Source organism: Drosophila ficusphila, unplaced genomic scaffold (genome assembly GCF_018152265.1).
Source record: "Drosophila ficusphila isolate 14025-0441.05 unplaced genomic scaffold, ASM1815226v1 contig_198, whole genome shotgun sequence".
Classification (NCBI taxonomy): Eukaryota; Metazoa; Arthropoda; class Insecta; order Diptera; family Drosophilidae; genus Drosophila; species Drosophila ficusphila.
The window spans coordinates 5,325,462-5,352,864 of NW_025064092.1; the positions used below are offsets into that span (position 1 = coordinate 5,325,462).

Genomic DNA, 27,403 nt, shown 5'->3' on the forward strand with positions numbered 1-27,403 from the left:
CATATTTGTTTCAAGGTTATATAGACCAAGTCCAACTTTTTAAACTGTTTACATTATTTTCTGCTAGATTTCTGTATGATTTCTATATGCGTACTTAATAATTCTTATCAAAATCAAAGCACAATTATTTTAAAATATGTTGAGCAGGTACACTATTAAAATCAATGCTGGGGTTTAATCAGTTTTCTTTATTTTTTTGCTGCTCTAAATCTAATTTTTTTCAGAGGAACTTCGAATGATTTCCAAATCTAATGAACGAATGAACTTTGTGGCCTTGGCATTCTAATTAGTCGGTCAGTGAAACGGAGAATCTTATCGCTTCAAAACTGCGATAGTCCCCTGAAAAATGTGTTCCACCGATCTGGGTGCTCCTATATAAAAATCTAGACTGCTGCGATCGATCCGTCAGTTTGTTGTCTCGTTGCCTTTGAATAACACCAAAAAACACTAAATCAACCGAAATGTTTGCTGCTAAGATTTTGATCCTGTGTGCGGTGTCCTGTGTCCTGGTGAACGCCACTCCCCAGGGACTTGGCGGAATAGTGGGAGGAGTAAGGAATCTCGACGGCAAGGATCTGGCTGAGGCCCAAGAGACCTTACAGACATCCCTCACTAAACTGGCCGCTGGCGCTGATGGACCCCATTATCGGTAGGTTTCCCAAAAAGGATATGGATTTTGTATATTTACCATATGTTTCGTGACTTTTTTTTAGCATCTCGAAGGTCCTTTCGGCAACACATCAGGTGGTCTCCGGTTCCGCTTACGTTTTCTCCGTCGAGCTGATCGACAATCAGGAAGCCAAGAAGGTTTGCGATGTGAACATCTGGTCGCAACCCTGGTTGCCCAACGGAATCAAGGTGACCTTCAAGTGCCCCAACGAACCCGAATTGGTTAGACAGCACAGTGCCTAAATAAAAAAGTTTGTTTGATGAATGTAACTGTATTTTTTTTATAATTCGGGAGCCTTTACCCAAATTTAATTAAACACTACAGAATGCCCCTGGAATTATTAGTTCTAGTTAAACTTTATATAACCTCCAATTCACACAATGAACTCAAGATCAATCACTAGCAAAATACTAAACACATTTTTCAACACTGCCCTAACTCAATATACATTTTTGAGCACTTTATTTCGTATTAATTATTTACTAGTTGGTTTAATTATTCGTGGCCATGTTATGCTTTTAATTACCGATTAATTTCGTTTTGGCTTTCTGGGCACTGAGAGCCTCCTGGTTTTTTTATTTGTTTGACTGCCGCAAATATTAGTTTCTGTTTTCTTTGGGAATGTTGATCATGAGTCGAGCAAGTGCCAGAAAAGCAACTTAATGAATTCGACAAATTGCAAATTGGCCACTGCCTTCGGCGCCCCTTTCGTCACCTCTGTACTTCCCAGGAAACGCCCCCTTCCACTTTGACCCCCCCCTTTCGACGCCCCTGCATTTTATACGGCGATGACGAAGACACCTCTCACGTGCATCGAATGCATCGCAAATTGGCCAACGAAAGCCATTCCGCATTCGCCTTCCGACAACAGCAACTTTAATTTAATGAAATTCAAAAATAATGCCAACCAAATCAAGCAGCGCAAAAAATAACTAAGCCAACTAAAATATTATAATAAAATTCGATGTGTGCAAATGGCTTGCAAAATATGCAAATGCCAAACTGAAAAAAAAAAAAAAAAACACAGAAAGGGGGCAGAAAAAAAAAAAAAAAAAAAAAATCAGGACTGCGGCAACAACAAATTATTGGCGCTTTGACGCGTTTTTGCTCTGCTCTGTTGGCAATGGGGAATTTGGCGCCACCATTGGCCATGTCGTCGTCCATGTCACAAAGTTGCCACCGCGGAATATCCCATCCGTTCTACGGGGCAAAAAAAAAAACTAAGCCGAAATACATAACACCCACTTAAAAACAGAAACAGAAACAGAAAAAATCGCATAATTATTTTGTTGCCAGGTGAGTGCACTCCAGGTTGTCACTCAGCTTTTCACCTGCACTTCCGCTGCCGGAAAAGCAGAAATGTACGATGAAATGAACATGAAAATCGAAATGGAAAGGCGACAAGCCAAGTGGCAACTAATTACAAGTTAATCGAAATGAAAACACACTTCTGCCGCTGCAAAAATCTCATCGCATGCTGCACTTGCAACTAAAACAACTGCGAAAAAAAAATAGAGAACGTTAGCCGCAATACTAAAATAATATTTTCGTAATTTATTACAAAATAGAAAAACAAATGAAAGCCTGTTTGCAGCTAAAATGGTACCTTTTAATGAAAACTCGCACAAAAATTACCTACTTACTGCACAAAAGTCTTAAATTGCTTGGAATTAATTTATTTTGTTAATAAATTTTTATTAAAAACTAAACTCCAACTTGTACACAAATATCACTCATACGCACAAAAATCACTCATACGTCGTGTTGACCTTTTTGACACTTTTAAAATTAAAACTAAAACTGTATAAATTCTAGTTTACTTTTATCTATGCTCCATCAAACACCGAAAAATACCCTCGACCAAATGCCGGCCGAAAATAATCATTGAAAATTAGCCGCAAACCGAATGTATGCCATTTTTCCCGCTTTTCTTGTTGCTGCGGCTCTTGCATTTTCCTCCTCTTTAATTTTCAGAGTCAATTAAAAATTGTTAATTTTACTTATAATTTTAAGGTAGGCAAAAATGCAATGCGACGACGAAGACCGACGGCCAAAAAAAAAGTAGCAATTAAAATTTTTGCGCGACTTTGTCACGTCGCCGAGAAACAACAACAAGAAAACAACAAAAAAATGAAAATGAAAAGGGGGCGGGGGCGTTGGCGGCAAATTTGCCGTTGAATGGACCGCTTTTACCGTATCGCTCTTTTAAAAATCGGAGAACCGTTTCTTGATATGGAAGGATAATCCCCCTAATTGGAGATATATATACCATAATCACAGTGCTTCATTTTTATTAAAATTTATACTATGTGTATGGCTGTTGATGAATGAAAATGGTTTGTTTACCCAATATCGCACTCGATTTCAGTTGAATTGCCTTCTAAAAAGAAAGACGCGAGGCAAATCGAAACGAGGTGTAGCCAAACTATATATTTAGTTATTTATTATTTTACCCTTGGCTGCAATACGATTTTCATCTGAAATCTTATGAGAAAGTCACTGAGCTCCATGCAGATTTGTCGATAAAAGCAAAAAAGGCAACATGTTTTCCATAACTTCAAAATCAGATTTTTTGAAAAAAATATATTTAAAATGTTGCAGAGCAGCCTTTTCAAATTTCGGAAAATACCTTGTTTGAATAATTTGGTGTGGGAACCCATTAAAAATTTGGCAAAATCGAATTTTCTTTTTTATTATTTTTGTGTTAAGCTGTAAATATTCTTTAGTTCTGCACGGGTTAAATTGGGAGTCTTGCGAACTATTCTATTCGATTTAGTGCGCAAAATCGAATGGAATTCAGTCAAGTGAAAATCGCAGCGGGGCAGAATGTTTTCACCGAAATCTCTGTGAAGCTGAAGATCTGAACCGATGAGTCTATATGCCGCTGGCCGTATTGCCACCAATTCAGTTTGGTTGTTTGGTTGTTCGGTTGTTCGGTTTCTTTGGCTGGCAGATGGCTGGCATCAGGGGCATGCCAAACTTCATTCACCTCAATGCCAATTACACGGCATGGACATTTTCAAAGCCGCCCAATTTTTTTTGGGGGCGAATTTCGCATTTGATTTTAATACACTTAAACGCAATCAATTTTATTGCTCTCGTTGCGGTTGCCTGTCGAATCGAATTCGATTTGATTTGCTTTTGAGTGCGCCATGTTTTTCGTGATTCTACTGCGGATATAGAAGATGCGAATGTGGATGCGGATTTGGATCTGTACTCGTATTTGGTCTGGTCATGGATTCCGAATCCGATTGCGATTGCGATTCCTTGGGGTCCACACCTGAAGAATTCGATCGATACGAGACGAGATGAGATGTGGCAGGGAGAAACTTGTTTACAAGCCAAAATGCCAGCGTGGAATGTTACGAAAATGTTGCTGCGCTCCATATGCACATGATCTGCGGATGATCATGATCCATATATATATACATATATATCGTATCGTATCGTATCGGCGACTTATGTGCTAACATAAAGCAGATGACGAACGGCAGCTGCGACTGCCAATTTTCGCCCCGGAAAAAATATTAAAACTCAAAAGGGCTCCTATCGATTTACCAAGTGCTCTCTTTTATTGGCCGAATTTTCAAAACAGATGCTATTTAGGCAGGCAGTCCACGAATATAGAAATATCAAATATGTTTTCTTAAACAACAAATAAATCTTTACAAATCCAAATTCACTGGAAATTTATTAGGAAAGTAATTCAGTAGTTTCACTCTTTCACATGTGTAAACTTCTCAAACAAACGTATCACTTATGTATGAGTTTTCCCGATGGATATAATACTAGTCAAAGTAGTAATGCTGATTTAGTCCGACTCTGGATCTGCAACGGAGGAGATCTCCATCGGAATGGCACGGAGATCGCAGATCTGGTTGCTCAGGGTGAGTGAATGAGATTTATGGTCCATTTACCTACAAGTGGCTGTAATGGCGAACTAACAAACCGGTTGCAAAACCAAACAAAGGGAACCAAACTACTTAAATGGGTCGGGCATCTGCGGTTTCACTTGATTGTTCAGATAAGTGAGGTAGGCAAAACGTAAACGTTATCTAATGAGCGGAATTAGCTAAAACACTTGGGTTAACCCGTAAAATATTTAGCATTGGAATTACTTAATGTAAAGCAATCGTTAATTTAGGATCACATTAATTTCATATCAGCCAAACAAATAGTTCATTCACTCAAAACATGGATCATGGACCCCTCATCTCGTTGATAAGACTTACGGATTTGAGGCACATTTCGACCCCCAGTTATCAATCGTTCTAATCAAATAATTAAATTTTCAAATATTCTGAGATTAAAATGTATGCCAAAACCAAAGAATTTTTCCGTTGTTATGTTTTTTAAGGTCATTAATAGTCTTGATTAAACAACGGAATTACAATTGTAAAACCAATGAAAATTATTTGAATGAAAATCTTTATAATTTCCAGCTAGTTTACCTGTTGCTTTTGGGAACAGTGATATATCCCGTGGTCCTGGGCATCCAATCCTCGCAATCCCTGGCCCTTCTGCAGGCGAGGGAGCAATGTGGTCGGAAACTGAATCCCAGCCAGCGTTTCCAGCTGGACAGGATGCAGTTCGAGGATGCTCCGCATGTGCGTCACTACCTCCACTGCTTCTGGTCGCGGCTGCAACTTTGGCAGGATGCCACCGGGTTTCAGGCCCACCGGATCGTCCAGAGCTTCGGGGGCGAACGGATCCTCAACGTGGAGCAGGCCCTGCCCGCCATTAATGGATGCAATGCGAAGACGAGGAGGAGGGCATCAGGATCAGGATCAGGATCTGGATCTAGATTGGTAACTGGATTGGTTGCTGGCTCCCAGGCAGTGGAAGAGTGGTGTTTCCGGGCTTTTGTTTGTGTGCTGAGAACTCCAGTTGGTGAATGGTACAAACGTCACATGTCCGATGTTATCAATGGAAATGCCTAAAAGCAGGGCCGGAGAAACAGTTTTGAGTGGGGTGATGAACTCACAAATTTTCAATATATTTTTTAAAAGCTATTTTAATAAAACAACAACACCAATCAATCAAAATGCAACAGGTAAAAAAAACTATTTTAAATGTAAAATGTTAATTAAAATCCATTTAATATTAACATAATGTTAATTTAATGTTAAAATAATGTTAATTTAATATAATGTTAATGTAATGTTAACTTAATGTTAATTAAATTAATATGGCCACGTCAGCGACAATGATAATTAGTTATTTTTTTCGTTTTCTTGCACCTATAATTCCCAAGTGGTTCTGGCTGATTCGTAGTGGGATACCCCTTGATTTTGGCCAATTTCTCAGTTCTCCGGGATGACCGGCAGTTTCTCTAAGAAACTTTTTCCGGTCTCTGGAAGTGTGTGTGTGTGCGTGTGTGTTAGTGACGTGGTTCCAGAGTGGGAGAGAGTATCTGGCCAACTCCTCCTACTGGAGTCAACTCCCGGATGCAGTACATCTTGGGTCGACTCCTCCTACTGGAGTCCACTCCCGGATGCAGTGCATCATGGGTCGACTCCTCCTAGGATGCACTGCATCATGACCTGACTTGGCATGAACTTAAAGGTGCCCGATCCCTTCCTGCATGTAGTGGACTCCAGGATGCAGGGCATCCAAACCTGAAAAGGTGAGTTGCAGTTTTTTTTTAATTATGTGATGACGTGGCTTTTGTAAAAAAAATGCAGTTAATTAATTCAATTTTTTTTATATTTTTTTTATTTCAGGTTTTTGGTTGTGTATTTGGCTGATTGCAGAAAATAATTGGTGACACCATCCAACTTGTAACTTGAAGTTCGACATCAGGATGCACTGCACCAAGGTTATTACGCAGTGAGTACATCCTTTAGACAATAAATAATTAAGTTATATATTTTAAGAAATCATAAATATTTTGACAAAGAAACTAAAAGCAACAGATAAAGATCTGAAAGTTTTCAGGAACATGAAAGAAATTTTAAAGGTAAATTTGATCAAATATTGAACTTGAAGTACGTGAAAATCAAACACAATTAATAATTGTAAACAAGTAGGGACATATAATATAAATATATATAGTAAGAATAGTTGTAAGAATGCGGTTACCGAAGATATATAGTATGCTGACACCACATAAATGGACTGGACAACAGGCTGCAGGATCAATTATGAATGGCGTGATCTTCTATTGAACTCCACTCTAGGATGCAGTGCATCACCTCATTGGGGTATGTATTTTTTAAGCAACCGATTTGTATAAAATAATTTAACTAATATTTTGGAATGCTTCTTTTCATTACAGGTGATGACTATACCTTTCTACTTGGAGTGTACTTCAAGATGCAGTGAATAAAAAACCCAAAGAGGTAAATACCTTTTTTACTAACAAAATAATTCTAACTATTATTATTTGTAACAAATTATTTATTATATTTTGTTTGTTTTTTTATTTAATTTCAGGGTAAAGTGTTAAGTGTAAATGTTGCGAATAAAGTGGTTGCGGTGATTATCTTACTCCAAGAAGACGAAAGATTGCAGTGCAGATCAAGGAGCTAACTGAGTAAGTACCAATCTGAAAAGATTTATTTATGATAATCTCATAATTATTTAAGTAGTTGTTACATTAAGTTGGAAAATGCTTAACTTGGCAAGTATTTGGAGAGTTACTATCTACATATCTATTTAAATAGAAACTGATTTAATTGGGCCGTGGTAAAGGCGGGATTTCTCTTCGTTTTTATTCGATATACTCTATATGCAGGGCCGGAGAAACAGTTTTGAATCATACATTCAACTGATAATAATGGATGTAAATAAATTTTTTTCTACAAGTCAAGCATTTTGGGGTGTTGAATTCCACACCCGCTAAGATTTGGCGTGTGGAGTGCTCAACACCCGGTATACACCTTCCTTAAACAAATATGTATGTAAAATAGTTACATTTTAAAATATGTACATACATTTAATAGTATACTTACTATAAGCACAGAAAAATAAACTAAAAAACAGAAATAGTACTATTAACCAGATTTTTGGGAAATTAATTGTGTGATATATTTAAAATTATATTTATGTATATAAAAATATTATGAGTAGAGCTCGGATAGTCATGCAAATGCATGTTGCATGCATATTGTGCATATTTCATTCCTTAGAGCATATTTTGATCGAAAGTGCATGTTCGAGCATATTTTAATATTTCATTCATAAAAACTGATAATAATTTAGCTGTGACATATGAAAATCATTCTGATGCGAATAACAACAAAAAACTTAATTCATTCTATTACAAATCTATTTAATTGTGTATAAGATTATTGCGTGGAATTGAAAGTAAATTGACTTTCACGTTGTTTATTTTCATCAAATGATCAACACTAGGTACATTGATAACTTATTAATGACTAATCATAATAAACGCTTTATTATTATTATATTTATTATTTATTATATTATTCTTAAATTATCATTCGTCTCGTGGCATTCAAAGTTATCGGTTGTTTTAAATCAAATTTATACTGCGTATGAAAGTCGAATTCCCCAAAGTATTTCGGACTGATAGGTCAGTTTTATTTTGTACGTATTGTGAATGTGCAGTTCAAGGAAAAAAATATTCCAAGTAAATCAGCATATTGCATCAATAAAACACAAAGCTGCCAAAGATAGAATGAAGGAAAATGCCGATCAGGGAAGCCAATCGTTAAAATAGGATCTTGAACCAAAACCACACCAAATTTGTCGAAGTTCAATGTGAATCTGTGCAAAACTTTAGCTTTTAAATAAAGAACCGCCTTTTCCAATATATTATGACTATTTTTTGCATGATTCTTTCATATTTTATTGTATTTTTGAATGCATATTCTTGAGCATATTTTGCTATTTTTCGTGCATATTTGCATGCATATTTTGGCCTTTTTTCGTGCATAACTATCCGAGCTCTAATTATGAGTTCTTAATTTGGAATCGTAAGCATTCTTTTAAGAATATGAACTAATCAAAATTGTTCTAATAAAATAATTAAATATAGATTCAAATAAAACTTTTATTCCCAAGCAAACTAATCATGTATGTATGTATGTGTTTTTTTTCTCAAAATCTCCACAATTCTCAGAATCAGAATCGCTGATGACACAAAAATCCAGTGTGACCAAACGAACGAAAGGCAGTTAGCCTCACGAAGAATTGAAAGCTAGTCATAGCTGTCAAAGCTGCAAAATTCGAAAACATGTTACAATAGGGCGAATCCAGCGTGGAGCTTTGACGAGAGATTCGGAGAACCCGCCAGAATGAGAAGCCGGAAGCCACGCGACTTGGACGAGCCGACGGCCACCATCCTGGCCAGCGATGCCTTTGTGCTGGAGGAGGATGGTCAGCAGCAGCAGCAGCAGCAGGAGGAGGAGTCGCAGCAGCAGAAGTCGCAGCAGCAGCAGCAGCAGGATCAGGCGGCGCAGGAGCAGAACTCCAAGGCGGCGCAAAATCCGGAGACCTCAGCTGGTGCGGGTGGCAATCCCGTCCAGGATCCCAGCCAGGAGCAGAACCAGGATCAGGATGCGCCCAAGAAGCGCTGCGACAAGTGCGGCAAGAAGCTGGGACTCACCGGCGGTTTCCCATGCCGCTGCGGCGGCACCTTTTGCACCGTTCACCGTTATAGCGATCGGCACGAGTGCAACTTCGATTACCGAGAGCTCGGCGCCAGCGAAATCCGGCGGGATAATCCCGTTGTTGTGGCTGAAAAGCTGCGCAAACTTTGACCTCATCACCAAGAGCCTCGACAAAAAACATTTCAACGGAAAAGAGCTGAATATGTAAAGCAAACACTTGGTTGCCTAAGATAATAAAAAATATTTGATATCTTATAATTTCAATTTGAATTTAATGCGGTCTCATATGCAACCGGTTCACAAATGAAAGCTTTGAGATTCACTGGCAAATATTTCCATTAGAGGTTACCGGAGAACAGATTTTGTAGCATACTTTTCCATAATTTCAACGGAGAGGAGATTCAAACCACCAACACTAATAACAATGTTTTCTTTTAAACTTTTACGTATTAAAATAAAAAATTCAAAGAGGGATGCCACTTACAAATCGGATAAAAATTATAAAAGTGATTGATTTAAAAGTGGAAGAATTTGGTAAAATTTTCTGCAAAACGGTTTTTTGAAAACTTTGAAATGTCGGGGGTCATAAAAAATGACAAAACATCGACCAAATAATTTAAAATAAGCTAATGAAGCAACTTGTTAGATAGTAATAAACAACAAAACCAATGATCAAACATTAAATTTTTTTTAACAATTTATTATTAAAAGATTTTACAGGTATATTTATATCAGATTCCATTTACATAAATATGCTATAGATTATTACAAAAAAGGGCATCAATTTTTCGTTTTATAAGGAATGTCAACATGTAAATACATTTAGTTTGGTGTTTTTCTTTAGAATGAGATAAGAAAGATCAATTTTAAACATAATTGTACTCATTTTTAAGTTAATTTTAGGACAAAAAAAGATATTTAAACTATTTTTGGTACAAAAAAAAATTTGTTTTATATATGTGATGTGAAACATGTGTATTTTAATAGGTTTATAGAAATTGAATGGAGTATAATCGAAAATAAAGTGATGCAGAAATATGGTGGTTATAAAAATGGTAAACATGTCTGTGAGATTTTAAAATCAGGGAAACGTTTATAGAAAAATTTCAAAATTAAATAATCTTATTATTTGGTTCTTCAGAAAGAATTGAATGATATAAATTATTTTTATATATAAAAGTCAGATGAGAATGCTTAAGTTGGGCCGCAAAGTATCTAGATACTCAAGATCTACTTGAAGAGGAGGGGAAGTCGGCAGTGGGGCTCCGTCTCGCTGGGATTGTCGGAGTACAAGGACACCGTCCTGGCACTGAGATCGAAGATGCCCACGGCAATGGTCTTGACCACCTCGTCGCACCTGTGGTTCTCCCGCCACACACAGAATTCTCCGCCGGAAACATCGCCCAACATGTGGCGCACATCCTGTTCGCTCATCGGTGGCTTGTAGCTCCCGAAAGTTTGCATCCGCGAGATACTCGAGTCGATCATCAGATCGTTCGCCTGGTCCTGCCGAATGCGATCGAATCTGCAGAGTTTTTTTTTTTTGAGGTAAGTAGCTATTTAAATCATGTTTTATATACACTCACTGATTCACATGGTAGTTGTGTTCGCCCAAAGGAATCTCCTTGATGTTCAACTGGGATTCGTTCTTGCGTTCCGGCGAAGGAGCCATTTCCACGTTGTAGCACATTTGCCGCGGATCACTGCGGTTTTTCAAAAGATGATTAAAACAAATAAATGGAATATGTATTTAGTACACACGCCAGGAAGGTAAAGTTGATGGAGCAGGCATCCGCTGCTCCCACTCCCGCATCCTTTAGAACCCTCAATGCATCGTCCACATTGCTGGTGGCCAAAAGAGCTCTGGTGATGAAGTGACGAGCTGGGGGAATAATATTCAATTAAATAGTAATATTAAAAAAAATTGTACTTCATCTTAAAATAAAATAATTTTTGATCGCCTTATACAGGTTATATTCGCAATAAAAATTAACTAATAAATTAGGTAAAAACTTACGTGTCTTTCCACTGCGCAACAATTCAGCACTGATGGTGTTGATGCTGAAGACCAGTCCGTGGTGGTTCTGGTTCATGGTGTATCCTGGCAGGTGTCCTGCGTAGCACAAGGACATGAAGTGCTCCTCCTTCACGTTGTATTTGCCCTGAGGCTTGTCACTGATGATGTGAGCCACCACAAAGTAGTAGTGATTAAGGGTCTCCGTCAGGGCATCCTCCGTGTGTCCCAACAGTCGCTATAAAATATATATTAATTATATTAATTAGTTATTAATATTAATATTTGAATAGTTAAACATTCTAAAATATAGCTTAGTCACTCACGCAATTCTTCTGATTAACTATGATTGTGGAGCAACCAGTGGGTTGATTTTTGCTACGTGGCTGATGCTTCAACGCCTGAGGAAGAATCTCGTCCAAGTGCAGTAAAAATAGCTGAAACATGAAGCAAAATCAAAGTAAGAGAACTGCATTTCAATTTCACTATAGCATATATATTTAACCACTTAAAGCAAACAAAAGTAATTGCATTTTTGGCTGCATTATTTGTGTTTTTATAACCAGTTTTCGTAGGCAGCTGCCAATTACATATTCACTTTGATGCAACGAGGCTTGTAATTTGTTGAAGTTTACTGTTAAGTTCAATGCCGTGAAGGTAAATTTATTTATAGACTAGCCATATACTATATATAGTTATAGTTGATATTCGATAGTTGTTATTTACAAGTGGAGTACTCAAGAAGTTCTTTTAACGATGTTGCCAATCGTAATTGATATATTATAATATTATAAGAGAACGAGACAATAAAATGGCCCATTAGTTATTGGCTTTAACGAAGGAGGGCAATAACTTTGATCTAGTAAGCACTTTTCTCAGGTGTATCCAAGTCATTAACTATTATTTAAGCCAACTGCTAATCACGGCTAATCATGATTAAGCTGACATAATGAGGGAACTGCAAGACAATAATGCGCCTCGTTAAATGCCCATTTTTAGTGCACTCATAATGCGGCTAATTTGAATTATAGAACGCCACCACCTGAGCGCCATAATGCCATAATGATCAGTCCGATGATCGGCCAAGACGCAGGCGACGGACGCACCGTTTCCATAGCCAGATTCTCAGTAGACTTGGCCAAGGTCGATGTGATTTTTGCGTGCAATTAATTGGCAACGGAGCCGAGCGCAGAAATTATAACACATTATCGCGCTTAGTGGCTATAGCCACTCGATCCAATCCAATCCAACCCAATCCGATCTCAATCTGCCCGTATCGTAGCTACTTAGCCATGCTAATAGGCAGGGCTAATTGATGGCTAAGCTTATGCCCAACATCAATTCCCAATTCGAGTCCCTCTTTTATTTCAAATTCAAAGAATCGAATCTCAATTCAAAGAAGCCAACCAAGGGTTTGTCAAACAACGTCTTTCGCCGGCTTCTCTTGACGGCTTTTTATTTATATGTGCGCCTTGACCAATGACAAATTGGCTTACGAAATGCGAGAAAAAAAACATTAAAGCCTTTGAATACTCTTGTTTTGCGTGGGAGATTTGCAGATGATTGTTAACTAAACAATTAAAAACCTGATAGAGATGGCTTTGTGATTTAATTGTAAACTTACTAATTTACTAATAAAATAGTAATATTAATAAATGAAAACTAGAAGTAGGAAAGGTTACACTTAGAACCAAAGTATGTGTTTTTAAGTTGAACTAATAAAAAAAAAGTGAAAGTGAAAGATGTATAGATTCTAATCATAAGTTAGTAAGGTTTTATTTCCTAAAAGAGTGTATAAAAGGAACTCTATCGATTCCATCAGAGTTCCTTTATACCTATGAGCCCAATCAAAGGTAACTGTTTGCAGTAGTGTTGGGAACCCCCCGAAGAAAAGGGTATCAAGAGACAGTCACCCGGTTAGGAAAAATAAAAAAGAGCGGCTGTCTATCACACTATAAACGGCATAAACGGAACTAGTTCAATGTCTGCGCTCTGCACGGTCACCGTTTCGAGTTCTGTTTGCGCACAGTGGGCACCGGCTAAGCGCAACTCACGCCCACCAATTAGCATTGCCATTTCCATTTGCATTTCGATTTCCAATTTCCATTGTTCTATTCGAACGCCCAATTGGCTGGGTTGTGCAATCGCATCAATTAAAACGGAATTAAAGGCAAACACCTAATTGCACAGGCCAGCGATTAGATGACACCCGATCGAACCCATAAATATGCAACAGGCATGCTAACTAACTTAACTTAACATGCCATCGTAGCCAATTAGCACTGTACGTGGGGCAGTGCACTGGCAAATTGCATTTAATGTTGTCATTGGAAGCTAAAAACAACAACTTGCAACCAGCAACCAGCAAGTAGCAACAACTGTTGCACTGGCAACACGCAACACGCAACACAAATCGTGGCGTTTTCGGTTTCATTTGGGTCTGGCATTAAGTTTCGATTTGGGTTCGGACATATAGATATAGATAGACCGTTAGAACCCCTCGACTCCCACGACAAAAGCCTTGCCGTGCGCTTATTACTTATGTTCAATTACAATATATATATACAATAAATATATAGTAAGTTGGAGCTCAGCTGGCAATTATGTGTGTTCGTTTTAATAAGCATTTAATTGAGTATTATATTATTAGGCAAAACGCTTATTAGTTTACAGTTGGTGTGCGCTAATTAGCCGGCGATTCACTCACCTTATGGAACTCCACCTCCGCACCATCGGCCACGCCCTCCAATTCGCGGATATACTGCGGGAAGCTGTCCTTCACCGATTCCAGCGTTTCATTATAGATTTGCCCTGCAAGTGGAGAATATAATAAATAGAAATACAGATCATGTGAATCATTTATCCACTCAATAATCTAGAATAGTACTCACTGCCTTTTGGGGACTGGTAGAGCGGCAAGTAGGTCTCGTTGAGGGGCTTCGATAAGATCAGAAAGTTCTTGATCATCGAGCCAAATGTGCGGCCCTGCAATTAAAATTGTGTACTCGAATATATATTTTTTTTCATTCTTTATTATATTTATTACGCGAAACGACTAAATGCTTTCCCATTTGGACACGATCGCGGATCGATTGGCGAAAAACGCTCGGGGTGTTTGTTTAATGGAAGACAACAATGAAATCGAAAACAGACAGAGAACATAATCGATCACGACCGATCGCAGTGTAAACAAAAGCCACCGACTAAGACACAAAAAATATGAATAATTATCCAATATATTGGAATATATTGGCTTTGACTTGGGGTAACCTTTTGGGCGGGACCCAATCACACGAATGGCGACACAAATGGACACGGATCCGGACGCACGTCCATCAAATAAACACAAAGTGTACAATTTATTGCCGGGCCAGCAAAAAGCCATATTTACCAAAAGGCTACCAACTACAGAGATACATTTGCTGGAAGCCAATAAGGCTCGTTATTCATACTGAAAATTATTTAGCCATAAAAATATTTTAAAACATTTTCAATCAGAATGCATAAATTATTTCATACTGCATGTTCTTCGTGTTTTTTTATTGCAATTTCAGGATATTTATCTTCCATCCTTCATTTTTTTTTTTATCGTAGTTAGACTTCATTTCATTTTCATTAGCTTTAAATTCTAAGCACAAGGTTTTGTAGCCCATTTATAAAAGCTGTCAAATGAAAGGAAATAGCAATGTGACACTGGCTTTTAATCATTTTATTGTTTTGCAAGTGTAGCAAATATTCTTGGCCCGATTGCAAGGAAAAAAGACGGTGTAACAAAGCCACGAGAATCACGAATCTGCATTTGTTATAAGTTATTAGCGTCTGGGTCCGGGACTTGTCAAACGATTCGAGGTCTTTTCGAAAGGCTTGCCGTTAAGATAAAGCCCAACTGGCTTTAGTTTATAGCGACCACATCCAGATAAATCAGAGGGTTATCAGCTGCAGCAGATATAGGTATGTATGACCTACTTCGAGTTAAATTAGTGCAAAATAGAGAAATAGGTTTCCCCTAGGAGTAGAACTTTAATCATCGTCCTGATTTTATATTTTTGTGGAAACACTATCTCAACCATTTTTAACTTGTTAAAATAAATGCGTAAAGATAAAGCGAATAGTTTGTGGTTTAAACACGCACCATAACCACGCATAGAAAATAAAAGAACCTCAACAGTAAATAATTAAATTCGCACAAAATGTAGAACAGAAGGGTACATTGACTTCTTGTACTTTCTTAGATTCATTTTTGATAGGGCCCTCTTTTTAAAATCGAAGCGTGGGAATGTTGGCCCTTTCTTCCTCATATAGACTTCTAAAAATACCCAAAAATCGAGCTGTCGTGCGCCACTTACAAGGTGAACGAAAGTTCTCAAAGGTCGAGAAAGTTTTGGTGGGGGGAGTACTTACCATATCGAACCCGACCTCATAGTGGGTGCCACGGGTGTAGAGGACTGGGACCGCCTGGCGACGTGGCAGGATCTTTCCGGAGGACATTGTCTTTTGGAGATCTGAAACGGGTTCGAATTTAGGGCACTAGGAATCTCGGCTTGCAGTTCTGAGGGAACTTCACTGTTGACTTCTTATCGCGCAATGAAAAGCAGTGAAAAGCTCGTTTGCACTCGCCAAAAAAAAAAGAAGGAAGAACGTCCCTTGATATGATAACGAAACGAGAGTTGTAAACAAAAATAAAGATTATTTTTAGTACGCCAGCTGATTTGTTCTAGAGCGCTTGAAGGCAGAATTCAAACTGATTTGTTTTGTTTTGGCGCCGACGCAGGCAGGCGTCGCAGTCGCCGCCGCTGCCGCAGTCGCTGTCGACGCCGGCAGAGACCGCAGCTGCGGCGTTATCGATTACGGCGTTAGTTAACCCATTAACGACCAAGAATACCTCGGACTTGGGTCAAAACGGAGCCGCTGCTCATTATCATTTATTGCCCAGCTTCTATGCAAATTTTGAGATCAGCTTGAATACTTTAAATAATTTTAATCCAGTCACTCAGTTTTATGAGCCTAATCGGTTTATGATTTTATGATACAGTTCTATAGATCCAATATTATTTTTGTTTTATTTTAGAAACTAGTTTTATACAGAAAAACCTTAAGAAGCAGATTTATAATTATAAGAAATACATTACTATTTTTGCTAAAATTAAAAATGATAAATTTATAGTTTTATGTTTAATCAAAGATTAATATCAATCAATTATAAACCCTTAGCAGAGAAAAATCATTATTAAATTATTTTTCAAGTCCAGGGTTAAAAGGGCTGTTGGTACTTTCAGATTCTATTGGCCTCAGATTATTCTACGATTATGAGGTTTATTCTGTTTATAGGCGTTGGATTTCTTAAAAATAAGATATTAGAATGCTTTCGTGAGGTAAGTCAATTAGTCGTCGTCTAATAGGCTTTACGACTTAATGGAACGGTTGTGCTTTATTTTGTTACCCTGTTCTTTTGCGTATACGTAATATAAGTGCTAGAAATACCCGATGTACCCCGATACTCCCCCTCCCTTCCAACAACTGACCATGAATATTTTCGCTTTTGTTTGCCGACCATATAAACACGTTTTCGATTGTTCCGCCGTTTTCTTTTCTTTCCATTTATTGTTTTTTAACTGGGCTGGATTTTGCATTCCCCATTTTCTGGTTAATTTTCACGCCAACTGAAAAGCGTGTGAACCTTGATTTAAAATTCATGAGCGAATATTATAGATTGGTTTCGGGACTCAGAACTTTCAGCCATCGAATCAAGCAAATGAATTGCGAATAAATTACATTTTAGCCCAAGCTTCTCAAAATATATTCAATCGATATGCCACTTGCATCTTAATTATTTTGTATTTTTTCGTTGTTTTTTGTTATGTGAGAGAGCTTTCAAAGTGGCCTATAATCGCGATAATAATGATGATCATGATAATGATGCCGCGTCGCAACTTTCTCAGTATCTTTTTGCCCATTAGCATCACAATTAAATGTTTATTAATTTCGTGGCGAAAAATACAGAGCGGCGCGAAACTAAATAAAAACATTAACAATTTGCCGATATTATATAAGTGAGAATATCGATTATGAATGAACGCGTATATCTTCGAAGGTATGTATAAATGTACATATCTATATGCACATATAATTTCCCCGATAGATTCGATAGCTTGAACAGATCAGGTCGCTTTCATTATTCAATTTGTATTAACTTTCGTTCGTTGTTGTTGTCGTTGGTTGGCTGGCGGCTAGAAAAATATATGCGTCGGTATTTCAATAATAATGAAAACAAAAGTTAAAACAAATAAAACCCAAAAAACAACCGCTAGGTTTGGGTTGAGAGGGAAAGAGAGGGAGCGAGAGAGAGTGAGATGCTATCGAACGGTGACTGCAAGAAAATGACATTTTACAGTTGCCCCTTCTACACTCACCTGTTTCTTGGGGAGTGTTGATTACTTGGTTGCGTTGGTAACCATTCATCGAAAAGTCTAGAAAACTTAACTGTTATTATAACAAGATCGTGTTAGAACCGTTAAAATTACACTCAAAATTAGCTTATTATTTCTTATATTTATAATTACAACAAGTATGTATAACCATTTACAACTTGCCAAAAGAAAAGCATTTGTTTTAAATTTTCTGGTAAGTATATACTAAAGAAAAGAAGGGTATTCAAAGGTCGTTGTAGTGCAAAGTGGTAACCATTTCACCTGGGGGCTCCGTAGGTCAAGACAAGCGCATTGGCTGTTGTATATAAATTTTGACAAAAGAAAGACTTCGGTTTAAACCAATTTTGGCAAGGCGGCGGCCATAAGGTGATGACCACTCGACGCGACGACATGGCAGCATGGAGTATTATTTCCGGCTCGCAGGTGCATCTTCATCGCTTAACCCTTCTGCTGATCTTCGTGATTCCGCTGGCCGCGGGATTCGGCAACGAGTATGTCCACATCAAGGTGCACGTGCCCAAGGATGAGTCGCCGGTGGAGGAGTTGCCGGCGCACAAGGTGATCCACCACTACCACCACCATCCGCATCCGCACCAGTTGCTCCGGAATCGCGGTCGACCTCGTCCGAAACCAAGTCCTCTTCTGGAGAGCGTAATCCTCTCGGATCTGGACAAGCCCCTGCATATGAGTGAGCATGCGGATTACCTGAATCACGCCAAGGCGCTGGCCGATCATCTCGCGGAGACCTACGCCAAGAAGCCACCTCCTCCGCCACCGCCACCACCAAAAAGAAGGTCAATACCTACACCATCATCGAGGAGAAGCATCGTCCACTTAGTCACGACTACGAGGAGCACCAGGATCACAGTGTGGAAACTTACAGGGTGATTGAGTCGCGACCCAAGCACCATCATCACCATCACCACCATCCCGTGGAGGAGGAGGAGGACGAGGACGTCGGCTACCACTATCCATCGGGCGGAAAGCACCATCACTACTCGCAGGGAATCGGTGCCTATGCCGAACCAGCTCCCGTGGAGGAGCACTTGGACCCGGAGCCGGAATCGGGCTACAATTACTCCCCCGCCCAGTCACTCCTACATCCCCTCCAGCCACAGTCAAGCGCACCGCAGTTCCAAGTCCAACAGAGCACCGGCTTACACGCTGGAAGCTCCGCAAGAGTCCTCCTATGGATACGATTACTCCAGGCCCTCGAGCTCGGGAAGTAGCAGCGACTTTAGGCCCTCCGTTCAGGTGCCATCCAGTGATGCCTACGGCGAGGAGGAGGAGCCGGCGGACACCTATGGAGCACCACTTCCTCCTCCTCCTCCCTCGTACACAAAGCGCCGTCGTCCAACATCCGTGGTGGATTGGCCCGAAACCAAGGGATTCAACAGTGCCGCCGCGGAAACGTACAGCGGTGTGGATAGCTACAATGTGGGTCATGTCCAGGGCTACGGGTCCGCATCCAGTGGCTACCAGTACAGTGGACCCTATCTGTAGGTGGACCAGCACCTCGCCTAATCTAAGATCTATTTATTGCCTTTTTTTTTTAATAATTTGTTAAGTCGATAAAATCAGCTTTTAAGATGAAATGATAAATATTTTTATTTATTTATTTATTAAAATTAGAACTAGTATGCAATACTAAACCTAATGAATTTAATGAGTACTAGCTAACAGGGCCTTCGACTCGAAACTTGTGTGTTTGTGCTTTATATAATAAATTTTGCCTGGTTCACAAATTTGTTGATATTTATGATATTTACTTGAGAAGGGGTTTTAAACAATCTGAGGGGTAATGTGTACCAAATATTAAGGATCCGAAAAAGTACGAGGAAATATTTACAAGAACTAAGGTTCCGTTTAAAAATCACAAACAATTTTTTAAAGAAGTTTTACTAATTGTGTGAGCAATTAAATAAATTAACTAAAATTATATTATTATATACTTTCGGATATTTTCAAGTTTCATGTACTTTTTCAACGGTTTGCGTACCCTTTATTTTTCTTTATTTCATAATAAACAATACCCACCTTTGAACAAGGCATCCACGCTGTCCTCGCAGCCCAGAAACCGGGGAAAGATGACTCCAAAAAGCGAGGGGCAGTTCCTAATCCCCATTTCAACTGCCGCAACGGCAACCAACTGCTCCATGGCCAAGCAACTGGCACTCAAGGGAGCAGAACGCCCCTCAAACTGGCGATAGACAACCTGGAAGAGCTCCTCCTGATTACTTTCCAATCCGTGCTGCAAAACCTGGCGAAGGAGTGGAACGCTATTTTGGGAAAGAGATATAAAAGTAAAGGTTTTATAGATAACAAATTGCAGAAATTTAGAAAGTGAATTCACAAATTCAAAGAGGTAGACCATCTTCAGGTGTCGGAAACCCACCTGATGTCCTTCCACTGTTGCTCCAAGGCGATTGGCAGCAGAGGAATAAAAAGATGAACTTGCTTTTTGAGGGCTTCCCTTCCGAAAGGAAAGTTTTGCAGGCAGGCGTTTGCCGACACAAAAATATCATTGCAGCGATCGTGGCTTACGGCAGGTGGAGAGCTTTTGATTGCCTCCAGCTTTTGGCCATTCCGCCAAGGGATTGCTGCAGTGCATCCAGCAGCGAATCCTTCGCATCTCCTTCCTTCCTCGCCTTATCTAAAAAGGATGATTCACTCGACTGAAGAATGTTCGTTTAGGTTGTTCGTTGTGGAGGGCTCACTGTACTTGGTCAGCTGATTGCGCACAGCGTGTTTTAATGGACTGCTAAACAGGAGATCGGCCAGAAAAGGGAGCACTTTCTCATTATCTTTTTCCAGATCCTTGAAGAATATGTCCTTGACCACCTGCACTTGCTTTGGCCTCCTTAAAAGGCGGCACAAATTCAAAGTTGGCTAAAATCAATTAAATAAACCATAAATAATTCAAAATAAACAAAAACAAAATATCAAAAACTTACTGGAAATCCATTTCGCGGGCAAAGGAACCAGTGCATCGCGCAGCTCAGCAAATTGCTTGGGATGAGCACAGAGCTTCAGGGCGGATACGCGCAGGATCAAATCGTTCATGTTTTGGTCGGAATCGGCAATATATAGCGGATTATAGTTGCTGATTTTTATTTCCAGCCGGTGCGGTGCCAATCGAATCTAAATAACTATCGATGACAAAAAGAAACCGCTCAAATATCGGTTAAATGGCGTTGCCATCATTTGACAATTGGATGTTTGATGGGCATCACTTTTAAGCTACTAATCAAATTATGACGATCTGGCAGCTTTACCCAACCCTTTTAAGCAAAGACTACAACCTTTAAACTGTTAAGGAAAACCTAGATTTCCGTTTGGAAATGAATTAAATTAATTTAAAAATAAATATTATGCAGAAACATTTATTTCGCCACAAAAAAAACAAAAGCAAATGGGAATGAAATGTTTGAATGCCGCAGATCGAACAGGCTTATAAATAAATCATCAATAGCAAAAATGGATATGAAAATATAATCTATTTTGTCTTTATTAATTTAAAAGCATTTTTTTAATATTAGTTCAATGCAATACCGTTTTTATTAGTTTATTGTTTTTATATTTGAAATGGTGGCAGCGATAGTAATCGATGGTCGCAGGTAAATAATCGATACCCCTAAATTTCACGAGACACCGATGGTAAACATCGATTTTTGTGCCAGCTCTAATTAATAATGTGCGTTGGGTTATTTATTTTTTTTCCTGTGATTTGTTTATTTGAGTGGAAGCCACAAGCGAAATTCGATGCGCTCGCGGCGGAAGACAATATCTAAATGGGCTCAATGCTATCGATTTCAGACGGAAAATATAACTTAATTGGTGTCCAATAGGAAAAGTTTGCATCATGTTTTCGCACGCCAAGTGTGTGTGAGTGTAAGGTGTGCGTGCGGGCGTGTGTGTGTATGAGCGTGCGTACGTGAGAGGGGGGAGTGTTCGCCTTGTTTTCCTCGTCTTTTCCCAAAACTTATCTTAAAACACAGATATCTTCGATTGCAAAAGCCCAAAAACAAAACGTAAATGAAAAGTCGTGGAAATCTAGTTTATGCTTGCTTGAGTGTGTGTGTGTGTTCGTAATAAAGAGAAAAGGAGAGAGGCTTTTCTTTTGTTGATACACAGTGTGCTTATGTGTATGTGTGCTTGTCTGTGCCTCTCAAATTGTGACGAAATGTGTATAAAATGTTTATGTTTATGTTTTTCCCCAACCCCTCACACACGGACACATTCAAACATTTAGGCGCCGCACAAGTTTCGAGTGAAAAGCGATCGGGAGAAACAACAATAAAAACACAGAAATAAAAGTGGATCCCCAAAATAAAATAAATAACAACAACAAGAAGACAAATCTAAAGCATCGAGAAAACCGTAATTAAAGGTCGGCAGATGGGCGGCCAACGGATTTTCGTGCCCTCCGCTGGCCACTTCTCCCATGATTGTTGTTGTTGCAGTTGCAGCAGTTCCCGTTGTTGCAGTTGTTATTGCAATTGCTGTTGCAGTTGCAACGGAAAAGCGGACGCAGCACAGTGAGTGCGAGCGGGAGGGCAAGCGAGCCCCAATCAAAGGTGCGAGTGAGAGAGGTGAGTGACTTTAGGCTTTCTAACGGTACCATTCCCGAAAAAATTAAAAAAAAATAACACAATCATGTGGGTAAGGGAGAAAGAGACAGGCAATAAGAAAAATACATTGATCGCTCGTTGAAATACACTGAGAATTATTATTAGATTTCTTATAAAGGACTTAGTAAATTTAAACAAAATATTAAAAATCAATTATTTTTGAATTATATATTTCTTGAAAGTAAATATTAAATTAATTAATATTATAAGTAAATCTTTAATTTATGAATTTAATTTATAATTTATAAAATGTTGAACTTTCATAAAGCAAAGTTTTTATTTCAGTAAATTGGTAGAATATATATTCATCGGAAAGTTCCCGAAAGTTAAATGCACTCCCATTCCCGAATATTTCCCTCTAGCTGGAATTTTCATTGTTTGTCACGTGCCGCCACTTGAACTGAATTAGGAAAACAAAAAAAAAAGTGCATATATGTATAGTAAGCAAGAAAAGCGGGGGATTCACGAAACGAAAGTGAAGTGCAGAAAGTAAACGTGCGATAGCTTTCTTATTTTCCCCCAAGTCTCTGATTTTTTAGGGAATACACATACATACATATAGTATTTTCTTAAGGAACGTTTCATTAACCTCCCTTGTTTTTTGTATTTCGTTTATTTTTCGCTCCCCCTCCAGCATTTCGAAATGGTCTCGAAGAAGCGTTCCAATGCCGCCGAGCGTGTGCAACGCTCAACGGCAACTGCGGCAGCGGCGGCGGCAGCAGCAGCGGCCGCATCCACAACGCAGGGCAAGAAGCGCCCCGGCAAACAGACGAAATCCTCCTCCAACGCTGGCGGCGAAGAAGCGGAGGACAAGAAGAAGTTGGATGCCACAGCAACAACAACAACAACAACATCAGCAGCTGGTTCTGCAGGATCCAAGAAGCCCCAAAAGGATTCGACGGCATCATCATCATCAGCCAATGAAAGCAGCAAACCCACTCCATCCACTTCATCTGGATTGAAACTGTCGCCCGAGGAGCGACATGAAGATGGCAAGGCGCGCGCCATAAACAAGATGCTCAAGAGTCTGGACATCAAGATCCACGGATTCGATAACCTGCTGCCCAGCGGCGAGGAGCGACTCAACGAGGGTGTCCTCAAGTCCTCGATATCGGAGAATGTCAAGACCAAATCCCGAGCAGCGGCGGTCAAGGTGATATCCAATTTGAATCCCATTAAGATGCCCACTGTGAAGCGGGTTCGTCCTTCGCCGGAACCGGTTAAGGAAAAGTCCGTGGCGGAAAAGCCAGCGGCCGAGAAGCTTTCCGAGAAGGAGAAACCCAAAACGGAGCAGGAAAGTAGCCAGCCAATTGCCGACGATTCGATATCCGTGAAGTTGCCACAAAAAAAGAGCCTGCAGCAGGCCAAAAAGCGAAGCTGGAGTCCACACAAACATCCAGTGCTGCAGGTTCCTCATCTGCAAGTTCCGCAACCACCAAGCAAACAACAACAACAACAACAGCAGCGGCTGCTAAGAATCCTGGCAAGAAACAGGAGCAACCGAAAAAGGAGCCACCACCGAAGCCCGGCAAAGTGGGCAAACCAAAAAGGACGTTGTGGCAATGAAGAACGCTTCGCGTTTACCCGATTCCAATACGGAATCCGTGCAAATGGAGCTGGAGGAGATTGTGGGCACGCCGACGGCAACGCCAACGCCCTCGGCCACGCCCACAGTGACACCAACGCCCACAGCTACGCCCGCTGTGACGCCCACGCCCATGACAGTCGCACGCACACGAACACCCACGCCCACATCCACATCCGCAATCACTGCCACGGAATCGGGAAATCCCAATCCGCCACCACCACCACCGCCGCCCTCAGCCACCGCCGGGGGATCCCTGGGTGCCCCAAAGCAGCGGCCCAAGGTGAAGTACACCAAGACGTCGGCGGGATCGAAGGGTCGATTGCAGAGTGCGTCGCACCAAAAGGCGCCAGCTGCCTCGTGGAGCGGCGCCAAGGATATCTACGACTTCAAGTCGGGATCGGAGGACGAGGAGCCCATCAAAATGGTGCTGCCTTCGCTCAAGGAACTGCGCGAGTTCTCCGATGAGGATAACAAGCCTCTCAAGCTCTTCGAGAAGGCCAAAAATCCTGCGAGTGAAGATCAGGATCAAACGTCAATCAAAAAGGAGGAGAAACCAACGATTGAAAAGGAGCTTAAACCGAAGGTGAGCAAGGAAAAGGAAAAGGAGAAGGAGAAGGAAAAGGAAGTGGATCCTTTGAGCCAAGCACAACAGTCCGAACCAACAGTTAAGAACACTGCTCCACCACCACCAACAACAACAACAACAACAGCAGCAGCAACAACGGGTAAAAAGCAGGCCAAAAGGAAACTGAACACTCCAACTCCATCGGTGAAGAAGAAAAAGCCGGCGGGAAAAGCGGGAAAAGCCAGTGCGGCGGCAAAGGAGCCGCCGCCTGCGAGCGGAAGTTCCGCGGAGAGTAGCTCCTCCGAGGACGAGCGCAAGCTGAGTGCCTACAGTGGACCCAAGCGGCACAGGATGGCCTCGCTAAATGCGCTGGCGAAAGTGCAATGTCTCTACGAAAACGAATCCAGAACGGCGCATGAATTGGGCTTATCGAAGGCCACCCAACAGCCACCGAGGATACGAACACTGGATGGCAGCGACGAGGATAACCACAAGGATTCGCCGGACAGGGACAAGGGATCCGTGAGTCCGCCGCACGCCAGTGCTGCTCCTTCCGCCAGTTCAAGTGCTCCTCCCAAGGAAGTCGAACCCCGCCGGGAATTGCGATATGTTCCCGGCGGTCGAGGAGTTGGAAAACACTGGGAATTCGATAGCGACAGCGAAACGGAGGAGCTACCAATTCAGCAGCCCTTGCCGGCGGTTAAGAAGAAGAAGCTGCCCAAGAAGACGCCGCCGAAGAAGGCGACCGCCAATGAAACGGAAGCCAAGCGAAAGAAGAAGGTCCAAATCGAGGAGAGCGACGAGGAGGAGGCCAAGGAAAAGGAGAAGGAGAAGGAGAAGCCGAAGCCACCCAAGCAGCTGCCCAAGAAGCGGAAGACCGCCTTCACCGAGGAACTGATCGGCGATTACAAGGGCATCCTGGCCAGAAAGCGAATGGCCAGCCTGAATGCCAGCGCCATCGTGGCCGCCACCTACGAGGTGGAGCGTCACCTGGACAAGAATCTCGCCAGCGATTGCAGCAGTTTCGAGAGCTACGATGAACTGGACACCATGCCCACAACCACCACAAAGGCAACGCCAGCGACGCCGATCAAAGCCGAGTTGGTTCACATCAAGAAGGAGCCCAAGGAGTCCAGGGAATCGGCGAGGGAGCGCGAAAGGGAAAGGGAGTTCGAGCGGCGGCGAGAGAACGAGCTGAAGGACTCAACGGCTGGGAAGATCCAGTCCAGCCATTCGATCATCGAGGAGAGCAACGATTCCAAGTACTCGAAGGAAACGAAGGAGACGAACACGGACACCACCATCACGACCACTGGCTATCGGGACTCGGCGGCCAGCACCAAGGACGCCAAGGACTGCAGTCGACCCACCTCCTCGTCGGTGGTCATCGTCCAGGACACGGACGTCACCATCACCGGCGTGTATGTGAATGCGAGCAACGGCGCCGCCCAGGAGGCCTACTGCAAGATGCAGTACCGCGTCCAGTCGAGCGTCACCGAGGAGCGGCTCCTGCGCCCGGGATCCGTGGAGCCGCCCAAGTCCTACACCCCGCTGAGTGCCCTCTCCAGCATGTTGCCACCAGGAGCCAGTTCCGGGCTCAGTGAAGGTGAGTGGAAACCAAACTAAAATTAACTTTATAGAATTTGTAGTTAACTTTATAGAATTGTAGGTAAATTGTAGTTAATTATACTTAATTATTAATCATAACATATAGAAAAAGCTGTCATCTAGTTGTTATAGTTTCTGGATATATAAGAGCTCCATTTTAATACACACAGAAACCATTAACAGGTTCTAAACTTGCTTTAAAGTGGTTTAACAAATAACGGAAAACTCTTTATTATTATCAATTATTTTATGTAAAAAATCCAAAGCCACAAAGATTTTGAATTCTGCTCAACCTTAATTGGTTTAAAAGGTTTATTTTATAACAATATACACATTCCTAAAAAATGTTCGAGCTTACAAGATCTTAGTCTTTATTTATTAATCTACTCAAAATATGTTGACAATATCCTTACAATATAATATAGCTTACATAAGCTATAGCTTTAAATTTGTTTACTAAATAATCTTATGATTAATACCTAAGGTTATTTATTAGGCAATTAATTTCTGAAACTATTGTTGTTGTTCTTTACTCATTTATTAGCTCACAGTTCGCCGCCGCTGCCCGTTCATGCGGCGCCGACGGGACCGCATGTCCTGTTGCCCGGCGAGCACCTGAGCGCCGGGATGTACCACGCCCCCGATCTCGGCCTGCACACGGAGCACGCTCTGCCCGAGCACCATGGGCCGCCGCCGCCCTCCTATGCTGCTGCTGCTGCAGCGGCCGCAGCTGCCGCCGCCTACCACGCCCACCAGCTGGCGCCGGGAGGCGGTGGCGTGCTGCACATGCACCACCAGCATCAGTACGCCGCCCATGCGGCACACGCCCATCACTATCAGCAGGCGGCGGAGTATCACGTTGGACCGCCGCCACCGCACCATTACGGCGGACCACCGCCGCCGCCCCAAGGTCACTATGGTCCGCCGCCGGGAGCAGCGGTACCGGTGCCGCTGTCCGTTCCCGTGCCCGTTTCCAATCCGGTGAGCGTTCAGGATGCACGCTGCGATGTCGGCTCACCGCCGCCCTCGTACCGCGCCAGTGCCTATCCGCCGCCGTCGAGTGTGGGCATGCCACCGCCCACCTTGGGCGGCGGCTCGAGCGCCTTCTGCGCCCCCAGTCCGCTGCACCACCACCAGCATCAGCACCAGCAGCCGGGACCAGGACCGCCGCACCACGATCCCAGTGGTAAGTGCATAATAATATTCCTATTTAATGTTGCATTTAAGAGGTTCTTATCCTTTAATTGGGATTGAGCATGCTAGTTAATTGTCATTGGATTTTAATAGAATTTATTTTCAACTTGAAAGTCCAACACATATTAA

The 27,403-nt window shown here is 41.3% G+C and overlaps 6 protein-coding genes and 1 pseudogene across 6 annotated transcripts in view; 5 read left to right on the plus strand and 2 right to left on the minus strand.

The window, feature by feature from the left end:
• Nucleotides 1-395: 395 nt before the first annotated feature.
• On the plus strand, nt 396-939 carry LOC108088578 (sarcocystatin-A). Its single transcript, XM_017186428.1, has 2 exons — nt 396-649; nt 714-939. The coding sequence occupies exons 1-2, from the start codon at nt 462-464 to the stop codon at nt 910-912; spliced, it is 387 nt and encodes a 128-aa protein (XP_017041917.1). The 5' UTR covers nt 396-461; the 3' UTR covers nt 913-939.
• Nucleotides 940-4,306: 3,367 nt separating this feature from the next.
• LOC108088582 lies at nt 4,307-5,691 on the plus strand. The gene is made up of 2 exons (XM_017186431.2): nt 4,307-4,557; nt 5,113-5,691. The coding sequence occupies exons 1-2, from the start codon at nt 4,525-4,527 to the stop codon at nt 5,608-5,610; spliced, it is 531 nt and encodes a 176-aa protein (XP_017041920.1). The 5' UTR covers nt 4,307-4,524; the 3' UTR covers nt 5,611-5,691.
• Nucleotides 5,692-8,816: 3,125 nt separating this feature from the next.
• LOC108088584 (AN1-type zinc finger protein 6) lies at nt 8,817-9,504 on the plus strand. Its single transcript, XM_017186434.1, has one exon. It carries the CDS (start codon nt 8,932-8,934, stop codon nt 9,394-9,396), a length of 465 nt encoding a protein of 154 aa, XP_017041923.1. The 5' UTR covers nt 8,817-8,931; the 3' UTR covers nt 9,397-9,504.
• Nucleotides 9,505-9,920: 416 nt separating this feature from the next.
• On the minus strand, nt 9,921-15,983 carry LOC108088728. Its single transcript, XM_017186677.2, has 9 exons — nt 15,825-15,983; nt 15,662-15,762; nt 14,152-14,245; nt 13,968-14,071; nt 11,587-11,697; nt 11,264-11,498; nt 11,008-11,128; nt 10,833-10,949; nt 9,921-10,771 (listed from the first exon to the last, which is right to left on the minus strand). The coding sequence occupies exons 2-9, from the start codon at nt 15,746-15,748 to the stop codon at nt 10,477-10,479; spliced, it is 1,164 nt and encodes a 387-aa protein (XP_017042166.1). The 5' UTR covers nt 15,749-15,762; nt 15,825-15,983; the 3' UTR covers nt 9,921-10,476.
• A 1,468-nt stretch (nt 15,984-17,451) lies between these two features.
• LOC108088731 (atrophin-1) lies at nt 17,452-19,349 on the plus strand. The gene is given in 4 exon segments (XM_017186681.2): nt 17,452-17,881; nt 17,965-18,472; nt 18,475-18,770; nt 18,772-19,349. Coding segments are annotated over 3 exon segments (1,131 nt in total). The 5' UTR covers nt 17,452-17,881; nt 17,965-18,057; the 3' UTR covers nt 19,192-19,349.
• Nucleotides 19,350-19,447: 98 nt separating this feature from the next.
• On the minus strand, nt 19,448-20,805 carry LOC108088732 (annotated as a pseudogene).
• A 934-nt stretch (nt 20,806-21,739) lies between these two features.
• Nucleotides 21,740-27,403, plus strand: part of LOC108088617 — a 39,187-nt gene continuing 33,523 nt past the window's right edge. Inside the window, 5 exon segments of the mRNA XM_017186504.2 lie at nt 21,740-22,280; nt 22,954-23,689; nt 23,692-23,874; nt 23,877-26,078; nt 26,625-27,266. Of these exon segments, the coding sequence (XP_017041993.2) occupies nt 22,963-23,689; nt 23,692-23,874; nt 23,877-26,078; nt 26,625-27,266 (3,754 nt within the window). The 5' untranslated portion in view covers nt 21,740-22,280; nt 22,954-22,962.

What these genes read in the sequence shown, in the direction of transcription:
- LOC108088578 (XM_017186428.1), top strand. Translation starts at nt 462, where the DNA reads ATGTTTGCTGCTAAGATTTTGATCCTGTGTGCGGTGTCCTGTGTCCTG. An exon ending in GCTGATGGACCCCATTATCG is followed by an intron (nt 650 to 713) that starts GTAGGTTTCCCA and finishes ACTTTTTTTTAG; the next exon opens with CATCTCGAAGGTCCTTTCGG.
- LOC108088728 (XM_017186677.2), bottom strand. Translation starts at nt 15,748, where the DNA reads ATGTCCTCCGGAAAGATCCTGCCACGTCGCCAGGCGGTCCCAGTCCTC. An exon ending in ATGAGGTCGGGTTCGATATG is followed by an intron (nt 14,246 to 15,661) that starts GTAAGTACTCCC and finishes TTTTAATTGCAG; the next exon opens with GGCCGCACATTTGGCTCGAT. An exon ending in CGGAGGTGGAGTTCCATAAG is followed by an intron (nt 11,698 to 13,967) that starts GTGAGTGAATCG and finishes TTCATGTTTCAG; the next exon opens with CTATTTTTACTGCACTTGGA.
- LOC108088582 (XM_017186431.2), top strand. Translation starts at nt 4,525, where the DNA reads ATGGCACGGAGATCGCAGATCTGGTTGCTCAGG. An exon ending in CGCAGATCTGGTTGCTCAGG is followed by an intron (nt 4,558 to 5,112) that starts GTGAGTGAATGA and finishes TATAATTTCCAG; the next exon opens with CTAGTTTACCTGTTGCTTTT.
- LOC108088584 (XM_017186434.1), top strand. Translation starts at nt 8,932, where the DNA reads ATGAGAAGCCGGAAGCCACGCGACTTGGACGAGCCGACGGCCACCATC.